The sequence below is a fragment of the Spea bombifrons genome, chromosome 5, assembly GCF_027358695.1.
Source record: "Spea bombifrons isolate aSpeBom1 chromosome 5, aSpeBom1.2.pri, whole genome shotgun sequence".
In the NCBI taxonomy this organism is placed as follows: Eukaryota; Metazoa; Chordata; class Amphibia; order Anura; family Pelobatidae; genus Spea; species Spea bombifrons.
The window spans coordinates 58586431-58610834 of record NC_071091.1 but is presented as its reverse complement, the minus strand read 5'-3'; the positions used below and the strand labels follow the sequence as shown (position 1 = coordinate 58610834).

Here is a 24404-nt window from a genome sequence, read left to right as displayed (position 1 = left end):
CCAATTAGAAAGCCTACAGTCCTACATGATTATGTTGTCATCATGTAATAAGGGGAAACTATGTACTAATGAAGCAGCAAATTACCCAAGTATTAATGTTGTCCTACAATACTGTATCAGGTTCTCATCAACTTTATGCCTAGGGGTCAATCATTTTTTAATTGATCTCTGACTATAATTACGCGGACGCTTAGCAGGATAGTTGGTACTGTAGAAAACTCTGTACTGCAAACACTTTCTGGGAGTTCAGTGTACATAGACATATAAATCCATTTTATTTTGAGCTGATACTATGCCTTTAAAGCCAGATAGTATGTTACATTCATAGGATTCGGTGCGAGGGAGGCTCGGTTATAATGGCACACAGTAAAATAAAAGCTTTACTATTCTGAAAGAAAGAGTCCTTATACAATGCATCAAAGGCCTGTTAAAAGGTTACATCATCATAAACTTGTATTGTAAAATACTGCACTTGAAACACATTATATCGAGAGGGCTTTGAACCAAAAACAGATTCAGATTATACAAGTGAATTATACTACAAAGGTTCCCGACGTTGTGCTACTTGTTTCAAACGGCGATCAATACAGACTTGAAAGACCACTTTATGTTTTGACTTAAAACTCTCTAAACTACAAGAAATTCCAGTATCTATCAAGGGACGCATCTAGGAAAAATCCATTTGAACCCCATTTTGAGGTTGTTCACCTGAAAATCGTATGTGTTAGGGTGAGACCTACCAAACAGCAGAGAAACAAAAATTGAACTTGACCAAATTGCCTTGAGTAGGGACAATCAACCTTTGACTCATCAACAACTGTTAACTAGAATAGCTATGATGTCCAGCCAACAATGTGTTAATCTATATTATTTTTATTATTAATTGATTGATAAAGTGTTATCTTATTCTGCGGTGCTGTACAATAGGTAAACAGGACATAACAAGTGGTACATCACATAACAAGTAGGGCTTACAGAAACAAAAGGTAAAGGAGGGCCCTGCTCAAATGCACCAACAATCTAGAAGGAGTTAGGGGGGTTACTTAATCTTATATGGTGCACTATATAGGCCACATAAATAAAAAATATAATAACCTATTATAGAAAGGAAAAAATATTATACATTAAAGGTGATAGTAATAATGACACCAGACTTGCTCTTTTTGCACAACCTAGCTGTGTGTTTTGGTGGAATATTAAGTATTGCTACTGAATAATAGCCAAGAGGGCAAAGAGGCCAAAGTAAATTCTGCATATACATTAAATGCCTATTATTACTGAGTAGATCTTTCGGCCTAGATTCACATAAAACCATCAATACAACTCACATTTCATGTTATCTGGGGGGAAAAAACATTTTTTAAGAGCAGGGTGACCATATTGGACATTTTTTCAAAAAATATATATATATATGTGATTGTCCTGCAGTATGTGGATGTAAAGACTCACAGATGAGACTCGGTTGCTGAATTCTACATTCAACATACTGCAGGAAGGCCCTTTATATAGGGTAGTCAGCAACATGCGAAATGTATTATGTATAAATAAAAAATAGATGGAAGGGCTTCCTTTGGGTAAAGTGAAATATATTGGAGCTGCTGCCTAACACACAAAAAGTGGCCTCCCAACACTTCAAACACAAATACAGAAAAATAATAATGGTGGGAGCGCTAAGGAGGCTGTACATATAAATATCAGATACAATAATAGTAAAACACATGTATGAATTGTTTCCTCTTTACATTTGTTAAAACGCCACTTGGTGGAAATCAATGAACCTGACGTTTTTTGCCGTCTAGATGCGGCTTCTTCAGAGGTATAAAACAATTGTAAATAAATGCTGCCAATATAAATGGAATAAAATCACTTTGTGGTTTAACGGCTGGTCAATGTACCCTTCAAAAGCCATTTCATATTAATGCTCAAATTCAAATGTGTCAAGACAGTGTTGAGCTGACACCTTCTGCACAGCTGAACACCTTTGCCCCTTGTCCTACCTTTCAGTAACTAACATATGCACTAGCACACACAATCACTATAACATACATATACATACTAATACACACCTACACATAGACACTACCTCTCACATACATGCACACACAAGCTTACACTAAAACACACTTACTCCATCATATCCATTTTAATCACATATCATACCTCAGTCTCTTATACATAACATCTTTACACTGCACAAACAGTGGCACTTTTGCCATGCTCATGATTTCAAATGTAAGAAAAAAATAAATTACAGTGATATAATTAAGAGAGTGGGGTCGATTGCAGCCATTTGTTTCTATGATAATGCCGCCTCTGCCCTGTATGATATTTTCTCATAAGCCTACCAGGGGCTGTTAGACCCGCAGCTCCCCACCCAATAGGAAGTAGCAGCATGAACCACATTAACTATAAGAGCCAAAACAATCCAATGAAATAAAGGTGTACAGAAAGGAACATCAACATTTATATATGGTGGGAGGACAAAAATACCAGACAGTGATCTGTAAAATGTATGGGTTTGGAAGTCCACCTTAACCATGTTGTTTTGCCACATATACAACACAGCTTCACCACAAAGAAGTAGCGTGGCCAGATGATGTCATATGGAATAGCATGTGTTAACTAAAGGGTTCTAATTCAGCTTCCTCTGAAAGGATCTTGAGTCTGTTCAATTATTCATAGTCAAATGAATAATGAATGAGTGTTAATAAATTCAATATTAAAGCCGAATTACATCCATACAAAGACTAATATTACATATTTGTCTAATCAGTTTTACCGTTAATTTACTAGAGTTCTTCGTGACCAGGAGGCCTTAGAACAATAAAAGTATTTTGATGAATGCGGCATTTAATATTATATATCGTGTGAATTATTATTCTCATTCTAAGCAGTTATTTGCTACAGCTAATATTCTATAGTGGACCCTTCATCTCCCAACTGGATCTGATAATCATTTATTGTGACATTTTCAGTTGATTGTTCTTTATTCTGTATGGAATATACTGCACAGTAAATCATTGTGTTGAATGTTTGCGTCACAAAGGATCTGGTAATGGGGACTATGGCAACACATTCATATCTTAATATTATTTTTCCTAAATTCGCCTACCCGTCCTTCACTGTTCCTACTCACAGTGCCAGATGCCATCAACTTCCCACTAACAGGGTAACAAATAAACATGGCAGAATAACTTTGCAAATCAATTGAGAAGCAGCAAGCTTTAAAAAATCACATTATCATCAAAGCATAAAAATGCTTATTTAAGTATTGTTTAGGAAGTTTAGCAGTTTTCGTATTTTTTTTTTTTATTAAAGATTTACTTTAAGATTAATGGTCTTATTTGCTTTCCCATCATGCACACCTGTCTAATGCACCTGCATCCTCCTAATTGGCTGCATATGTATCAGAAATAAATACATTTATCAAACTACGTATAGCTTTTGCATTTTGTTTTTCGGTCGGTTTAATACATTTTGGTATGGTTATGTATTTGTTTTACCTTATCAAACTAAAGAAAAGCTGGCAGAACAAGCATATGAATGACTTTCCTGTCCTGAAGTTATCTCAACGTACACTAAAGATGGACAGTGTCCTAACACAAGGGGGGAAAGTAATTTAATGGGGAGGAAGTGTCCAAATCCTGAGAAGCGAGAGTTACGATGGATGTTCTCAATGCCAGACAGAATAAAAGTGGCCCTGGCACTTTAAATGATGTATGCATGCATCTGCCTGGCCAATTCGGGTATTGATGTTCCCATTAGTAAAGATATAAAGTGAGCATTTAATAAATAAAGTAGTGTTTCTTCAAACTGCAAAATGTAACATTTGGGAAAAATGACAGATCCACTTTAGGTATACTAAACTATAAGGTCATTGGCAGGTTCATTTTAATTTGCTCAGGATAAACGTGAGGACTGATTTGTCAGAGAAGAACTTGCCATACAATAACAATGACAAACCATACAATAACAATGACAGAAACATAGAAATTGATGGCAGATAAGAACCATTGGCATCATCTATTTGCCCATTTTTCTCGATGTAAAAAGCAAAATGTAATCAGTCCTTGTCCTTGTCTTAGATTCAGCGTAGCTTAAAGCCTATCCCATGCATGTTTAGGATCAACAAGCAAGTGATAAATGACAAAGCGAGTTTTGGCTCATTTATTAAAAGTTTCTTTCAAAAACCATTGAACCATGAAAGACAATCGGGATCTGAATTTGTATTCTCTAGGAAGCCAAGGGGAACATGTACATACATATTGAAACATTCTACGCCAGCGCAAGTCCCTGAAGGTGCGTGCCGTGTCAGGCTGGAAAGCAGTAAAGAGAATACTTATGAAGTCTTCACCTGGCCAGAAATGGGAATTGATGCAAATGGATACACAAGGCTATGAAAGCCTGATGGGAACTGCATTTCAAAGCACATGTAGTACAGTCAATGCCACAAAAGTATCACACATTCAAATAACCAGATTATTCTGTACCAGGTGTTACATTTTCCATTTAAATCTATTCATTTATTCAACACTGCACGGTGTTAATTCGCTCAAATATTCTCGCTGTTCAAATCACCATCGTAAATTTGCTTTGGACTGTTACATTATATTAATTAACACACAATAAAATGTAGCGGTATCATAGGAGAAGAGGATCCCGCTCTGGCAAGTTTACAATCTATACGTGTTGCTGTCATTTCTTGCTTTAGGTTTCTGAACTACTGTTATTCAATCTTTTTCGGGTCTCTTGTCTTCCTAGTTTCAGAGCTGGTATATGTTTAAATAGAAAATATTTGCTGTCACTTTGCATGTTCTCAGTAATCATCAAACACGATACGTACGAACACTGGAATATTGGAAAAGCGCTGTAAGCACAAAACTCTAGTTCCACATCCATTACTTAAACAAACCTTGAACTTGTGCTCTCTCCCCAATTTAACTAATGTTCTGTGTTTCATTTTTGATCTGGGTTTTGATATCCACCCAACAACCCAGCTGTTGGTCCACAATACATAGTCTCAGAAGTTACTGTTACTGAACTATTGCTGCCATGTAATTTAACCTACACATTTACAAGCCATTAGGGTATTATGATTCTTCAGATGGTACATCAACTAGAGTGACTTCAACATTTACTCATGATTGGAAAATCTTTTTCAGGCAATTTTAATATAAATGGTTATTTGACCCAAGCCAAGACTGGATTGAATTTTACCAATTCTGTTGAATTACAATCAATTTGGCTGAACTTTCTATAATATTTTCTTATAAAATAATAATCGTTTGACATCAGAAGAAGGCATTCATGTGCCAAGGTATTTAATCTGAGAAGCCTTATGTATCTTATAATATGTTACAGCAAATACATTTTGCAAGGTCCTCACCGGTACCATACCACGCTGTCAAGCAGGAGGAAAGAAGAGAAATGCAAATCCTAAATATCTTAGTCACAGATTAACCAGTGGTGAAACTGACATCGAAGGCACCAGGGATTGTTCCAAAGCACCCCTCCGCCTTCTGCCAAGAACCAAGATGAATGCAAGTAGAAGGGAAGAAAGAAACAAAGAGAGGCAGAATAGCCATTCACTGCTTTGTTACACTGCTCAATGCTGTTGTAAAGGAGGCTTATGGACTAAGAAAAGCTCACAACATGCATTTTTTTTAACGGAAGAGGATCTATCAACTGTCAATTTTTTGGCATAATTAAATTATTACAACCTACCTATAATTTAATCTTTCTTTTTTATTATTCTTTGCAATTACTTTGGAGATATTTTGTTTAAAGGTGACTGAATATGAGGCGGCAAAAAAAGGTGCTTAATAAATCAGCTGGAACAAAGTGGAAGAACAACTTAACAAATAGATAGGACAAAGCCGACCAGGAAATAAAGATGGCCACTTCCATGGAGACTTAAAGTGTAAACACAAGAGTAGGAAGGTTAGGTAGAAGGGTTGAACTTGATTGGGGTTTTTTTCAACCTTATGTACTATGTAATTACATGTATTTATTTGGTGTACTTAATTGTATAAAGCAATTGCTAAAATTGCATCATGTATAATATCATCTTACTGCATATTGTACAAAATGTTTCACGATAGAATGGTTTTAATATCACTTCTCTACCTCTTCAAACAAACAAAATCTTCTACTTCCAATATTTTTATTTCACAGGAACGTGTCATCTTCAAGTCGTGGCAACTATAAGGTGACTGTGAAGCAATCAAGTAGAACAATGTTATCCAGACAAACACGCAGCTTATTTTGTACAAGATAGACTTGGATACCTTCCCTTATAGCAATAAATATGTTTGACGTGTTCTACTGCGGTGAGTACAATGGCTTATGGTTTATAAAATTTGAGACGGTTCTCAAAACTTTAAAGAAACACAAGTTATTAAAGAAAATTGCTTTATTGATCCGCATCTTTGCTGAATCATTATAAAATGAATTGATATTGCTGTTCTATAATTGTTAGTATTAAAATGAGCAGGCCAGTGATTCATGGCCACAAACTCGCAGCCTTCTGGTATTGCTGCTCGTCCACACGAGGACGTTCTTGAATTGTTGCATATATAATATAAACTAAGGACCTAGAGGTGTGGGTTACACATCATTTAAGCATTTCTTGTTGGAACCTCTAAAGAACTGTCAATAGAGCTCTCGTTCACACACATACACATAAAATGACTAATGGAAACCTGGCTAGTGAGTGGTAGAAAGCCCTGCTTGGTCAAAAGGCCCATTGACTGCCTTGTACATTGTCCAGTGACAAGCTCTAAAGATGGCCTTTGACAGGGAATGTCTGTTGGGTGCAGCAGCTTAATTAGGCCTAACTGATGCATATGACCGCTAGCCCAAGAGCTCCTTTTACAATGCAGCACCAAACCTAGTCAATATATTTTTATTTCATCTCTGGGTTGATAAATTGAATTATTGGAAAAGATCTGCCAAGGAGAAAAGGTTTGCTTAACATTATCTAAAACACAGATGTAAAGCAGCTCTCACATACTTTGCTTTAAACCTACCAGTTCTCCATACCGCTGCCATTTAAAAAAAAAAAAATCAAATACTTTCCTCATATATTTGATGTGGCAATCATGCAAACATTTATGCCAGTAACAATTACTTTGTAAGTTACCTAATAACATTCCTTATAATTATTATTGCAGTTATTGTTATTGTTGGACCCAACATTTGTGGGCCAACAAGGAGTAAATATAGGTGAGTCTGTTATTGGTCTATATGGTACTTATTCTGCTTCGCACAAGAATAGATATTGACGTATTGATCCCAGGCAAGAAGTCCATTAAAACATCCCTTATTATATTTTGTTTATATATATATATATTAAACATCACTGCGTGCAGACACGGGCCACACTACCTACTGATCATAAATGGTATATCACACCTTGTCCATAATATCTCGATTGTATCTGTACTTCTGCTAACAAATTAAATAAATCTAGGGATCAGATAGAAACTGCTGACCCACCGATCCGTACACCCACTATTCATTACACTTCAAAACAAGTTAAATAGAGCTGTGAATTAACATGGCGGCAGAGCATTGTCATGGAAACACACATCAGCTGAAACCGGTCCATTCGTCAGCCTATATAATAAAGATAACCAGGGCATGGATCTACTTATATCTACATATTACTCATATGCATATAAATAAATAAGGATATCAACAACAAAAATAATGTATTTCATACCAGACAGAGAGATCGCAAATAATTATATTACTCCTGTGATTTTTATATTAGATACTACTTTAAAAACAGCGTATTTTATTGGTCTCTACATTTACAACAATTCTATTTAAGGGCATTTTTAAGCAGGAAACGTAACCTTTTCAACTTAACTAATTGTGTTAACGTTCACATTATCTTTTAAGTTAGTCGAAAAGAACTTGGAATCAAGAAGACATACACTTGGCCATTTTGTAATTTTGAATATTTGTTACCAAGTGTTATACGACAAGAAGACGGTCGAAGGGCAATGATCAATATCTTATGATAAACAGCTGATGCTTAAGTTGCACATTTTAATGAAACACACACCAGGTTAAATCAATAGCATCTGGGGTAACCTCTATGTCTATATGGAATGGATACAAAACAGGTCATTTGCTATGTTCCACCGATCAGGATTTCTAACGCTAAATACAATGGCTTGCGAAAAATGGCATTACTGTAACTAGGATGATAAACCTTTCATGACTGCCGAGCAAAGGCTGCAAGTTCAAATATGAAAACACAATTAGCTAGAGTTATAGCTATGGGAAGGAGAATGAAATGAAAACCTTACTCGAAAGTAACTGGCATGTAATCAATTTCCCTTTATTGTCTATACTTTCGATCCAATGTTTGAAATCTAGTATCAGTATAGTATATATCTGACACTCTCTCGCTCTAATATATATATATATATATATATATATATATATATATATATATATATATATATATATATATATATATATATATATATATGTGTGTGTGGCTGTTTAATGAGGGTGACTGTGGTATAAAATAAGCGTTTGACCAAAAACAGGTCAATTAAGATTACAGAATCACTCAAACTATCGCTGCTCTGATTTATCGCACAATAATTACCCGCGTGCTTCACATAATTACCCCTAGTAATCTAAGAAGCTGAATTGCTGTATGAAACAACATAAACATGCATCTACAAAACAACTTCAGTGCAATATTCTTCTTTCCTTTCTCCAAATATATGAAGTATAAAACAATAGGGCAAGCACAGAGAACGATGTCGACATATGGGGAATAAAACATAATGGCTGTTGGGAGAATATGATTTTCTGCTGATACAGCATTTTCATATATTTAGATTTTTTTTTTTGTCAAAAGTAATGGAATATGTAATGGAATGGAGTAGTGGAATCTTATTATATTTCAGTCTGCCGACTATAAAAACTGGGTATAGCTGGTAAAAAAAACATGACGTAAAAATTTAAAAATAAGTCTTAAAGTGTTAATAAGTATTTGGCAACACGTGTTACTCTGTTCACTGGATTCTTTTTACAACGTGACATTTAATCGGTTTGTGATAATTACGACACACGCAGAACTGTATTCATTGATATGTAGAAAAAAAACACAAATCTTTTGTGAATAGAAACTGGCTACACTGTCATTAGCGTTGGGCTGTTAGCAATAATAGTTATGGTAAATAATTCAAGGAATGGCTTATTGTACCTTATTTTGTCAGCAGAGGTATACTGGCAGTCCAATTCACGGAAACAGGCTGTACGGGATTCTTTGTACAGATATATCAAGCCATTTATTGCAAAGGCAAGCAATTAAGAAAATAAACTGTCATCATTTGTACCAAAAGGGATCAAAATGTAGGCAAGTCTAATGGTCAAAGAATTATACTCCAGAAAAGCTGTTACAGCGATATTTTACGAGATCAGTTCAAGGTTAAAAAGTTCATGAACAAAACCATACTAACTCTATGGCAAAGTCCCCAAAACTCCTGGGTTAATGAACATAATAACCGTGTGTGTTATGTCTATATCTAAAGCAACAAGCCAAAAAGGGACAAAGATCCAAAATGCCATTTCAGAACAGCCCCTCAGGTAAAGCATTGGACGCCAGGCAGCCCTGCCTGTCTTGGGGGAGATTATGCTGATGGGGCATCAGAGGGGCCAATTGCGGTTGGTTGGAGCCCCTTGTGAGGCAGCCCATAGCTAGAATAGAGGTATATCAGGGGCAATCCCAGTGACCTGCCCAAAGTGTTGTTTGCTCCATTGGCCCACCCTCCCGTACCCCTTTTAGATTATGTTTGTATGTTTGACGGTTGGTTATGCCTGCTTAGTGAAAGGGTTAACCACATTTAGAGGTGGTTTGACTCATGGTGGCCAAGCCTCTGGCTTAAGTGCAGGACACTCCTGGGGCTGGTGATTCCAGTTGTTGGATGTGAGCTGCTGTGCATGGGATGAAAGCAGCCATGACAGGGATATAATTGGTATGCTCATGCCAGCTGGTGGCGGTGTTACGGTTAATTGGTTAATTTATGTTGGTGTTATTGTTTGTTAAGTGCAATGGTTTGGCTCAGTTGCCAACTCATGCTAATAAAGTTTATTATATGTTAAAATGTTATGGTTATTTGCATATTTATATATACGCATTACAGTTGTTCATGTAATTGAGCGTCATGGTGCGGAGATACAAGTTGTTTATAATTTATAAATTGTTGAACTTTATGTTTGTGTGGTCTCTTTTATTTAGGGTTTAAAGGGAGGAGGGGATGCCGACTTGGGCTCTACCTCATTCAAGTTACTTTAAATTCTCCTGAGGTGTCGGAAAATACATACTGTAAGCAATATTAACCTCTACATATAAATCACCCCAGCCAGACGCATACATACATAAAAAATGTAATTGCTCATGTTTAAGAAAGCAACTGTATTAATGGGCCATTCATAACGATATGTAATAATAAGAGTAACCATTACTTAATGCATCAGCCAGCCAATGATTTAAATAAAGACATAAACTCTTGCCTTTCAGACATGCAAAGTCTGGTTTTCCTCTTTCAGGATGGAAAAAAGGAAAACATCACACAAAGCTTCACTGGATAATCAATAATAACGTTCCGCTCCAAGCCAGTTGTCCCTCCAAACCATTTTATCAGGAAAGACAGAGGAAATCTAACCCTATGAGGACATAGCCCAAATACATAGCAACAAATGCTAAAGGATACAGCGTGAATACGTTATTGTATCATTAAACTAATTGGTAACGAATAATGTAAGCATGCAACAATAATCATTAGAGATATCCCCTTTTTATCACTATTTATTAATGTCTAGTTTACCAATAAAAAAAACAAACACCCAAGACAAGCATTTGCATAACTAGGATAAAAAGGGTTAAGGTTAAGTAGAACTGAACATCTGTTACACCTAAAAAAGATCTCAAATATTACTTTGCTTAACTTATTTAAATATTGCCATTTGCATTAGTGATAATATTAGAGAGGCTAATAATCGCAATAAATGCTACATGGATGTCATTCATTACTGAACTTAGATAGTTTTGATTTTAATTGCTAATAGAGTATTCAAGGCAGACCTGTCTGTCTTCTCGAGTTCTACATTTTACAGTTCTATACACTAAATAAAAAAATGTAATGGTAATTGTCATTTAAGATATATATATATATATATATATATATATATATATATATATATATATATTAAAAAGACCATAGGGGCAGTCATCTTAACTTTTGTTAAGGATCAGAAGCTACATGATTCTACCTCCCTGTTAAATTATCTCAGCCCTGTTGTTACGTTGCCGATTGCTGACAGCCTTTGTAATGGTGGGGTACGGTGCAGAGTAGCTTTGGGACACAGAGTTGATTACATTATACTGGCCTTGCCACAGACTGCCACCAATCTCAGCTTCCATGGAGCAAATTTCTAAACTAAAACATCTACAAATAAAAGGCATTAGCTCTAGGTAGTTTTAATGAATGAATTTATCTATGCTCAAAGGGGTCTTTCAGCCAACTAATATACATAACCTGTACATAATAAGACATCGACTGTGATGGTAGTGTCATTATAACTGACAATGATATGGCGAACGATATGTGAAATAATAATAATATTATAGGGTTACAGAACATTTGTTTAAACGGAACATCTGTTTAAGGTAATTTAATTAATATGTTTTGGTAAGACTGCAATCTTCCTTCTTTGGTTGGCTGACATCTATCTGATTTAGTCACACGCATGATAAACTCAACAGACTAGAGCAGGATAATAATAGTAGTAGTTATAAATACCAATTTGTCTCTTTAAAGAATGCTGTCATTTTAACGGAACTGTCATCTGTAACGTTGCAGATTTGGTGTTTGTAATGCATTTGTGAAATCAAACAGATGACTGCAAATAAACGAAAAATGTAAATTAGCCCTCGCACAAAACCCGCAAATGGTTTACAGTATAATTTTATTGAACATGGGGTAAGGAAACGAAACTCAATTTAGAATGATTATGTACAGTATGAACACGAGGGAATGAGGTGAGAAGGTTCAACTTAATACAGGCTGCTGCTTAATCTACAATGCCATATTGCAGGAAGCAGAAGATATGCCAGCTGGTGGCAATGAACAGAGAAGGACGTACCAGAAATTAAGGAAGATATTTGTACTAGGAATGAAAAAAACGAATATATGAGATTAAAAACGAAACACATCGTTCTACAAATTAATTACTTATGTGAATGAAAACAGGGAAATATCTGGAGAAATCAATCTGGAGAAGGTTTTTGCTTTACCGTGCCCTAAATGATGATGGTAATAATTATTATTATTGATTAGTAGGAAACCTATGAGTCAGAGGGCCACATGACTCCATGTTCCAAGCTCAGATAAGTAGGTTTGCATAGTAAAGAATTAGATCACCAGGATATTATATCATCCAGCAACCTCATTCACTGCTATAGCCCACCTGATGAGAGACCTGAAAACGAGAGAACAGGGGCATCCCTCTGAAGAAATCCACAGACAATTCTAATGCTTTATTTGTATGGAATATTTGTATGGTTCCAAGTACCGGTAATAGGCAATGAAGCAGGAAGATGAAAACAAAACTAATCATAAGACAGTTTTATCAGTAATACATTTATATAAACTGTGGAGCAAAGTCACCTGGGCATCTTAACCATCATAGTTAAAAGATCGTACGTAAATATCAGAAGACCCAATACTGACATCAGATACTGTAAGTATGCAAAAAAACATTTTTATCCAGTTCTGTGATATGTTTCTTTTACAAAAGACGTTACGCAATCCTAAAGCTCATAGGCTAATAACTATAGAAACAATTCTGAGAAATCTATACAGAAACTAATTTTTATTTACTGCTTGGTAACACATATGCCTTTTAAGAACACATTAATCTGTGATGCTACATTTGTTTTCTCACTATATTGAAGTGTAATTCCCATATTATGTTTTTAAGGATCCACCCAACTGGTAATGTCAAACTCACTACCCTACTTTTCCAGTTAACAATCCTAAACGCTGAGAAAACAGTGACAGAACACTGGCATCCCTCCAGTCACATGGCACAGAGCCAGCAGCAAGAGAGTCCTTGAAGATTAAACAGAGAATGGCAACTACTGCATTAAGATCATGGGTTGTCTCCTTGGATGAGTGCCATCTCATCCAGGTGCCTTATTCGTCTTCATTGTGCCTAACCTTCCTTAGACATCTTCCTGTTATAGTAAAATATCTACTAAAGATAAGATCGGTTTTATTTGTGTGGTTGTTCCATTTCAAGTAATGCACCTCATCCTTTAAGTGTCCGATAGCCATTTCTTATTTTCCCTTAATTGTTTTTTCATTGTTATATTTTAAATAATATTTTTGCTTTAGAGTACTAGATTGTCTTACTAGTCAAAGTCCCTTTGAGCGCCGATGATTAAAACCCTGTCATTTTCTTATCTCTTTCATACCATAAGGTGAACAAATCTTCTTTGTCCGCTCTTTCATAAGGAAAATGATGTATGGGCATGAAGGAAACTGGTGAGTTAACCAGGAGAAATGAGGCTAGGAGGTGGGTTGGTTCTTGAAGACCAAACAATCAGGGTTTGGGATGGGAAACCCACCTAGAGCAGACGTAGGGCTACAAACCCCATGATGGACAATAATCTCGCTTGGCTTATTTTCTTATGCGTTTTATATTGATTTGCCTGTGAAAACATTACTTGTATTATTTTGACATACAAAATTGCAAGTCTTTACTTTACTAATAGAATGATCTTGTTAGAAGAACGGAGTGAAGGGTTGCCATGTTGTCCTGGGTACATCTCATATTTACATGTTACTGACCACCACCCCCTATAAAGATGTATATGATCTACAATGTAGATGATGTATAGGATGATGTATGGGATGTACAAACTTGATTAAGCAATTGTTTTCCAACTGTGAGTTCCCCATACTGCAGGGTAGTGCTATAGGTGATGGCCTTCAGATGAGTCCTGGAAAAAAGTGCCAATATGGTAACCCCAATGTAGTCAGGACATTTAAATGTTTTTCTTCTTTTTTTCCTGTGGTTAGATTTTTAATCAACTTAATTCAAAAGCAATCTGTAACTCGTGATCTCTCCATGGCTACACATTCCTTGCACCCTGTATAGACAAGATAATTATCCATCAGTATGCATTTCAAGAGTCACAAAGCATGTCCACTTGAAGAGGGAGCTTAACCATAATATCTGAGTGACGTTAAGCACCAGATTAAGAACGATACACCCAAATCAAGGGCATGGTTTGGACTGTAGATGTGGGAGATGATCCTACTGTGCATTGTGCATTCCTGTTTAGCTCAAATATAGACAAATGTGAAGCAACACAAAGGATAATTCAGGTTCTTCAGGAACCTCAACAGTGCAGGGTATCGAGCAAGGCTTGGACTGCTCTTTAATGACTAGAGGTGGATCTGTTACAAAGATTAAGTGATTGAATGAGCAACATCCATTCACGTGAGGATACTATTAAAAAACATGAACTGCTGTGGGTTATTGAGGAATGTTCTTGAAAACCACTCTTCTAACATATCTACCAGTAAGATGGCCCACCACATCAAAAAAAGAAATCCTACTCTGAAACGTATAAGCAAAAGCTGCAGATGTGCATTGCCAAGGGCTTCTGTTATAAAATTAAAGGTTCCACGCCATGTTTTTTGGGGCTTAGGAACCATGGTGATCCGATGTCCCGCGCGCACTGACTAATGCACTTTAATGAACACACAAATCTCCATCTGGGATGCAGGGACCTTAATAGAAAGCAGGTTGTCACGTTGGTTTAACACTCCTGAAAAGCAGCCTTGTACTTAGTCTTCACTACATCAGCTCATGTACTGATTTTGTAGTGTTATTCTACTACATTAACCCCTTAAGGGCAATGGGCAGTCCCTAAACCCATTGAAAACAATGCATTTTGAGCCCGTACATGTACGGGCTTTGTCATTAAGGGGTTAAATGTACACTTTGAGCCCCAGGGACCAACCAATACATTAATCATAGATAATAATAGCTCCAACGTGTTCCACTTGACATTTACCTATTTAGAAAATATTTTTCAGGAGGAACGCATTGAGATTTCTCATGTTTTCAAGCATAGTCAATGGTTACGCGAGGGTTCGTGAAGACATATAGGTGAGATAGCAGTCTTGGAAAGTACAGCAGACTGTGAATCCAGAATGACCCGTATCAAAAAACTTATATTCCTCACTTGTCAACTTCAAATACACTGTCTTATATGCCGTTGGTTTTCCTTACGCATATGGATTGGACTTAAATGATTGTGGTCGCTCACTTTGCTTCAGACCACAATAAATTGTAGAAATCAAACAATCTGCTGTTAAGAGGTTTTCCGTGCTGTATGTAATTTCAGCAATTTTCCCATTTACATTAAGGCAATGATATCACAAAAGCTGATTTGTATGAGATCTTCTCAAAAAATACCAATAACTTCATCATATGTTATACATGGTTTAAGCTGGACGACTTCTGCTCGACTTCTCGAAAATGAAATATCTTTTTTTGGTCTTGGGTAAAATCAATGCTTTTTGACGGTTTTCTTCAAGTTAAATATATTCAATGTACTTGACAGCGAACGGGATAGTTTTAAATCCCTAGAACGTGGTACACGATTAACACTTAGCAAGGTATTGTGTATTATACACTGCTTTCATATGCGGGACAAATTGGGCAGCAAGACACGATGTGTGAATTACAAACATTGATAATTGGTTATAAACATTTGTTATTTATTTATTTTTTTCCAAATTAAATTACAAAATATTAAAACATTTCAAAGACTTCTATCTAACGAGAAAAAAAATCTATAACGTAAACTAATGTTTAGCGGTCCTGCTGAATAATCCAGAGTGTAAAGGGTTAAATCAAGAAGGCCTTATGAACCATCCATATGCAGGGTAGCACTGAGTATCTGCTGTTTCTACAAGAACTGCCGTAGACCACTATGAATGCTGGGCTGCATAGGGGATGAAATCTTTGTTTCATCCATGCATAAGTAAACTGCGTATCGAATGCATCAGGTTCCCATCATCCACATGCCACCTGTGTTCAAGCAGTGATACCCACCTGACCTCTTCCATCAAGTTGTAGGATCATTAACATTGGCATGAAACTGCTAGATAGAAGCATACATCAATATGCTATCTAGGATCAGTGCTGCCAGTTTCTTTCAATCCAGCCTTGCACACAGGTGGCCAGGAAACAGGTAGTGTAGGTAGGAAACTTTGTTCTACGTGAAGTTTTTTTAAACCAAGCCACTTAGAATAAACAGAAGCACATCAAGCAAATGACTCCTATCAGACCTGTCATGTTCTTCTTTCATCTGCAGCTTTAATCAGGGAGCCGATTTTCTGTTTCTATGACAACACCCAACCAGTGCCTGCGTTTGTGTCATATGGATTTCAAGTATTCCCAGAAAAAATGATGAACCTGCTTACATTTTACGTTTAAATTACGTTTAAATAATCATTTATGGAAATGTTCTGGACCTTCAGTAGAACTAGGAACGGTTATTGTAATGCAGCCTTAAATATAAAAGTATCAGAATCAGAGGGGCAGGTGGAACAGCACCTTTAATTAATCTGATATGCTAATTTGGTAACTGCTATTGACTTAAATACTTATCAAGGCAGATTGTGCTGCCTTGGTTTAAAATAATGGACTATACTAGTGTAGCCTAAATGATATACACACACACACACACACACACACACATATATATATATACACACACACGTACTATATATACATATAGTATATATATATATATTTAAATTATAATATATAAATATATAAATGTATATATATTATATATATATATAATAATGTACAGTATTATATATATATATATATATATGTATATATATATATATATATAATACTGTACATTAATATATATACATACATACATATACAATTATCCTATAAATTGACTTATATAGTGCCATCATATTCTGCAGCGCTGTATAATATGACCTAGATTGGGGCTGGCCGGTGGAGAAATCCCAGGAGCTAGGCAGCCAAGGCGCCTAAGGTTTTCCTTCTAGCACAACTAGTGTGCTGCTTGGTATTGATTTGTATGGATGTATGCTGTCCTGGTTTCTGAGAATAAGTCTGAAAGTCTTCCTCTTAAATTCTAGAAAAAGAAATCCAACCTAAACACCATTAACAGCTACCCAGACTTTATCATAACAGTCCCTACATTTATTTCCTGCACTCGGTATGTTATAGACAGTAAATGACGGGCGATATCAACTGTGACAAAGCGTGCCAGTATTTTTTAGCGTTGACACGTATTAATTACTTAACATTTTTCGATGCACCTATGCCGTGGTAGTATTCTCGCTCACATTTAAGTCCTATGACCTATAAACCTTGTTATGGCACGCTGTTAATAACAGGAACATACTAACCTGTTAACCCTTTTTCTTGGCAAAACTAATTACATCACTGGAGGAAATATACCAAGACTTCATCAATACGATTCTATCCCATTAAAAATAAAAATCCCACATCCATGAATATAATCAATTGTTATTTTGCACGCCTACCGTGCTGGTGTGAATAGGAAAGAAGGGAGTGTTAATTAACCTATGAAAAAAAACAAGAATGCAATGTGAACAATGGGATTAGTTAATGAATAAATCAGACTTTAAATGGATTATTTTGTGCCTATATCTAAAATGCCATTTAAATCAAGCCGGCGAGTTTCCTATGCATCATCAAAACCCTAAAGTCTGTTTTATCACAGAACTCCCCTAAAAAAAAACTAGCAAAACTAAATACGCAGCATTTGAACCTTACATATAACTTACAATATTCCAATGTATAGGTCTACGAGCAAGAAAGACAATTCTTGCTCAGCAGAAACCCCTTGAAGCCTCTACCGTCATATGCCTTCATAGTTCACACTTTAGACGTTTCTGTGAATACAGAACTCTAAATCCTGGAGACTATTAGCAAGAAATACACCATTGTGTAATATTAGCATATGTAGCGGTGATTGTGGCACGGCGAAGGATGCCTCAAGGGATGTGAAAAAAAAAAATGAAGAAGCCAACTTGATTAAATGAGCTTATCCAAAACAGCAAATCCAGCCCTATATTTATATACTGATATATATATATATATATATATATATATATATATATATACCGCTATATATATATATAGATAGATAGATATATATCTATCAATGGGAGTCTAATCTAATGTCAGAGAGAATAGAGCCAACTTCTCGAAAGAATAACAAAGAACGTGTCTCGGATGCAACATGGTACTTCTACTAATCAGGAAAGCGAGATGATGGGGGGACCGGGACCCGCAGATGTGAGCTTGGCCAGAAAGAAATTGGACTTTGTGGATGAGAGGAGCAGCTGGTCTTTCTTTATTTATTTGATCTGCCCAGAACAATCATCTTTCTGTGTCAATTCCACTCCTTAGGGTCAGGTCACGTGTCCCAATGAAGGGCTTATTTGGCTACATGAAAGTGACCCCCAATAAATAAATAAATAAATCCCAGAAAGACCCCAGGAAAATAGAAGGGGTGCGGTTTATTTCTTAACACTCCTGCCCATCCACCTGCCAGCCACCAGGCATTGATGGATCATTTCCCTACCCGCTGGAAGCAGCACATAAGGACCGCACATCCTTTTGTTCTGAGCATCGCCGAGACAAGAATATCGTAAAACAATAGTACGGAGCAATGGGGGTAGCCCGGCGGTCTTTGTTAAGAGCCACGGCGGGCTGATCACTCATATGTGTGTTATGTTATCATGTATCACATACATTTATACATAGAAAACATAACAAAATAAACAAAATGTGACAATGTTATCATAAATATCAGTAAACCTTCCACATGTAGGAGAATGAATACATATATATCATATACTTATATACATATAGATAGATAGATAGATAGATAGATAGATAGATAGATAGATAGATAGATAGATAGATAGATAGATAGATAGATAGAAGTTATTAGGACACACAGTTTAGAATTCTAAACCCAAGCATTTGTGGATCCAGAGATTGAATGGGAAATGTCTTTCTATGCATCTCTGTAGATGTGATAAGGATAGACAGGCTATCTGTACACAGAGTTGCGGTGCCGGGGAGGAATAACAGACGCTGGCTCTTACCTGAGCAGTTGATGTTTTTGCCTTTGCCATTGTGGCAGTCGCTGGGCAGTTGGTTGGACGCCTGGGCGCCCGAGATGGCTAAGAGGAAGAGCACGGAGGACGTGGACCACAGAGCCAGGGAGGCAGAGGCAGGGTGCAACCCTTCCACCATGGCGAGGGGCAGGATGCTGCTGGCGATGGCAGAGGCTGGGGTGAGGGTGATGGCTGGCTCCGGCAGGCCAGGAGCATCAATGACAGCCGAGAGCACAAGGCAGACTCTTCTCCGGCAGAGCCCGGTCACTGAGCATCCCCTGCAGCCGGCACCGTGACCGACACTCGTCTTCGCTGTGCTCCCCGGGAGCTCTGTACCTGCCTGCCCGTGCCTTCTGTGATCTCTACACTGATCAGCATTAACGCTCACCAGCCAGCCAGCGAGCTCACTTACTAGCGGCGATCAGGGGGGCTGTCACCCATTCTCAGTCCCCTGCCAGGAAGAAAGGACCCTCCCAGTCCTCTGTGTTACTTATTACCCCTCCTTTCCCCCAGATCTGCACTGATTGCCCCTTTACTGCCCTCCTGGGGTATTGTTTGTAACAGCGGCCACGAGATGGGTGCAATACGTGTGACTTCTGGCAACAACAAAGGGAGTGAGTGGAGCAGGGGAGGAGGAGGAGAGAGAAGATGACTAGGAGGAGGGGAAGCAGTGCACCACGTGATCTCAGCCCTCTTCTCTTCTCCAACCTCTCCCCTTCCAACAAAAAGAAAGGATCCAAGTAAACCCGTGTCACTCCATCCTCACGTGTAGAGAAATGGCATGTTAATATTCCTTCCACAGAGAAATGAAGCCTTTACATACATTACATGCATATGCTACATAACATGCTACAATGATGTCAATCAGCGCATAAACAGTTAAAAAAAAAGATTTGATTACCTATATGGCAACAGTTATTCAAATCATAAATATATAATATATATATATATGTATGTATGATGGCACCATATAAAACAATAAATTATATATATATATATATATATATATATATAAGAATTATATATATATATATATATATATATAAGAATTATTTAAATTGATTATTAACATGTTAAGCACACTGGTACAATAACATAGTAACATAGTTTGTAAGGTTGAAAAAAGACCTAAGTCCATCAAGTTCAACCCTTCTACCTAACCTTCCTATTCTTGATCCGGAAGAGGGTCCTGCTCTTGCAATGGTACAATATATGATTGCCCCTATTATCCATTTCAATGTAGACACAAAATTAATACCATTATATCACACAACTTTTTCCCCTTTTTACTTTTTATTTGCTTGTTTTTCATTGTGAAAACACTTTTTTGCAGAGGGTGGTAGATAAGTGGAGTGGCCTCCCGGCAGAGACCAAGGACCGATTTAAGGCTCGAGTCTTGACAGCAGGAATAAGGTGCCGACTAGATGGGCCAAATGTTTTTAGGTATCCTGGCTCCTATACAAAAACCCAACTCCTTTCTTAAAACTCCCTTAATATAACCAGCATGAGTATAAAAGCCGGCTCTAGCACTCTCCTAAAACATTCTATTTGCTGCTAATTTGAATCCTAAAACCTGATTAAGGGCTGTACCTCTCAAGGAACAGAAACTCCTGCTTAATATCGCTCTTAAAATTCTTTCCAATTGCGTTAATTGCTTTTTGCCGGTACATGAGCAGTAAACACATAGTTCACTTGTGACTCAGTAGAAAAGTCATCAGATACACTCTGCTGAGAACTTATTTCACTTATTGCATCATTTGTTATTAAAGCAAAATATTATGTTTCGGGGCAAAATCTTCAAGAAAATGTTCAGTATTATACAGCAACAATGAGAATGCTCCTAAATCATAGTGAATTAGTTGCACAGAAGTGAAAAATGTTATAGTCTACCCATTACTCCTGATGCAAAGACTCAGACTCTCGTCTTGCATGTTTTTTATTATTATTATTATTATTTATTGTTTTATATAGCGCCCTCACTGTATTAGCTTCTCACTGTATTAGCTTATACCACTTCTGCTGGGAAGCTGTTTTACTTATCTATCAGTATCAGTAGTCATATTTGGGAACTTCATAAATGAGCTGGTCCTGAGGCACGTGAAAAGATTAACCATGACTAGCCCTGCTCAAGTAGTTAGTGTTGTGTACCGTAACCATTGGGTTCTATATACCTGCCCTAGGGAGAGCAATTAAGCGATCTGCCTATCTCTTAAAGCCAACATTTTTCAGTTCATAAATGGACCCAGTAGTGCAAAATGTGTGGCATTACATAAATACATTAGCTTAAACACTTTAACTGGCACCAATCAGGAGAGAGCTGGAACAGGGAGCAACCAATCACAGTGCAGGGGGTGTGGTCAGGGGCGGCACACATCCCATTAACTTAGGGATCAATCAAAAGGGGAGCTACCCTCCCTACCATACATGGATTTCTGGGGGTGTGGCTGTAGCAACCAATAGGGAAGGTGCCTACCTAGCAGACCCCTACAACCTTGCCACAGATGCTCCTGTGACACAGAGTTTACCTGCAACGGCCCGGAGACACGGAGAAGCAGCGATACACCTGGAGTCTCCAGGCAAAACCCATCTTTTGTTTGGTATGGCATGGATGGGAAAATAATGGGAGGGGGAGTCTGATGGGTTTTGTTTTTTTTTTTTACATTTGTATCTTTCATAGGATGTGAACCACAGTTTGTTGGACTATACATATAAAAAAGCCCTATCTATCCCCCAGAAGAAAAAAAAAACAGTATACATATTGTGAAGGTTCAATAATAATTAAAAAAGCAGAATCATGGTTGAACATCCAAAAGTGTCAAAAAGCTACAGGATTTAGGAAACCCTTAGTACAGTTGGGGTTAAAACATCAAAACGGGCAAGAAGTATTCCGCACAGCCTACTGTTAAAGCAGCTAGAGGATAAGTATGTGTCTAATCAGATCTGATTAGACCTCTGCTTACTTCTGATTTTGCTCCTTTCCTTCCAGTAATTATAGGCTACAAGACATGGATCTTAAACAATGCTATATTAAGTTGCCTCTTTATATGGTTTTTAATTAAAAAGTGTGTTCCCATTGATATGAAACATCCTTTTCTTGTCGACCTTTTGGGATTTTTTGCTGATAAACAAATCTGTCGCAAGAAGCCTATATTTATACATGTATGTAAATGTTCTGTTGCATAGTGCATGGCTCCCAGGGGTAGGGTTGTCATATCAGGCAACTATGGGGGGCTCTTCCAGAGGTTTTGCACCTTTTGTGTGTGATGGCATTACCCCCCCCCCAATTAGGATTGCCACATTTATTTTAACATTAAATGTGTAATATTAGTATTTTATAGATCTATACAGGTAGAAAGCTATACATGTATCACATTATACCATTATCTCCTTTCTCCATATCAATCTACTCTGACTTCCACAAGCACCCGTTACATACAGAATAGCTCTGTCACCTCCCCCACTCGCGCGTTGTAGGCAGCTGTTGACAAATAGGCAGCTCTCCCTGTGCCCACAGTGTATGAACAGCGGAATTAAAGCTTGTGCTGATTCCAGGATTGGAGAGGTCAAGGACCATCAGGTTAGCCAGGACAGTGACAGATAGAATACTGCAAAATGTGACACAGTGAAGGGAGATAGTGAGAAAATAGATTAAGAGATTGAAAAATGAATAGATCAGGAGAGGTGGGCTGACAATAAAAACAAGTGAGAGAAACAGACAGAATAATTGAGATTTATGGGAAATATTCATTTGTGACATCCAATTAAAGAAAATGTAAGAAATTTCAGCATAAAGTACAATAGTTGAGTGACTAGAAAGACCGAAATAAGCCCATCAGGTCAAGCCAATGCTTAAACAATACATATAAAAAAAACAATACATATCTGGGAACTGTATCAATTAGCTAACTCTTTATTAGTATCCCTTTAATTGTTCATCACAACAATTCTATTGTAATGGCTCCCTAGTGGTGGTGACCAAATAGGTCTAGTGGATCTTCAGAACATTTTCTACTGTCCTTTAATGATGTGCTGAATATCCTGTCCAGTGCTTGTCTAATTAGCATAACACAGATTCCCTGCTTAAACACAGGTGTTTTAATTCAGAACATCTTTATCCCAGACAAATAATAGTTGTTGAGCTACCGTAGGTGCCAAAAAGGACCATACACACATTTATAAGACATCACACATATCATGTTGGGCTATGGTAATTTTCCACCAAACAGTGAGTGAACTTTTAAAAATTATAAAAAAAAAAAGCAAAATTTTTAAAACAAAAAACAAATTACCAGCATTCAAATCCAAACCTTCAAATTCATATTTTCAATGAGGCTTTAGTACCTCATTTTGACCAAATCAGATAAGCAAATACTAGACTTGGGTGCCAGCGGAAAATTCATGTCCGTTCACGAAAATGTTTCTTCCTATCCGACAAAATTTGAATGTCTTCGGTTCGGACGAAATTCATCCAACAATTTTGTTTTCGGAAATCCTATTTGTCCGTCCAGTTGCCATGGAAACAAGAATTAAAGTTCAATAGGGAATTTGAGACCAAAGGATGGAAGAAAGATGGTCAAAATTAGCTTAGAGTTATGGGGTTAAGGTTGAGGATAGTAGTGGATTTGTTAAATGATCTTAATTAAATACATAAATTAAATTAATTATTGATCTTAATTTAATCAAAACTTTAGAGTCTTAGACACTGTGAGAAATGGCTGGCTGAGCCTCTCCAAGTCTCACACAGAAGAATCTCACTCTGTAAAATGCTCAGATGCAGCACAGCAGTGTGACATAAAGCAGTCACAGTGAAATGAATGGATCCCCTCCTTGCTCTGCTCTTATATAGGCTCCCTTCTTTGAAAGAGACAGCACAGCCATTGGACAAGCTCTCAGCATGATATAACAGGAGTGATTTGATTGGACAAATAAAGATCAACTCACTCAATGTCCCTCCTCTTAGTGCAGGTAAAATGGCGAGATTATCCTCCGCTTAAGTATGGTTAAAATGGCATAGGTGGCGATGACCAAATGAATGAAGATTTTTGTATTGCATTCATTCGTTCCTTATTCGGACTAATGGATGAAACGGTAAAATTCAGCACGAAAGTGCATTCGTACGAAAATGAATGCGCAAATCTAGCAAATATC

The 24404-nt window shown here is 37.1% G+C and overlaps 1 protein-coding gene across 1 annotated transcript in view; it reads right to left on the bottom strand.

Annotated features, from left to right (window-relative positions):
- Positions 1–19641, bottom strand: part of TMEFF1 (transmembrane protein with EGF like and two follistatin like domains 1) — a 73924-nt gene extending 54283 nt beyond the window's left edge. Inside the window, exon 1 of the mRNA XM_053466694.1 lies at positions 19245–19641. Within this exon, the coding sequence (XP_053322669.1) occupies positions 19245–19395 (151 nt within the window). The 5' untranslated portion in view covers positions 19396–19641. The remainder of the gene's footprint in view (positions 1–19244) is intronic.
- Positions 19642–24404: the final 4763 nt, after the last annotated feature.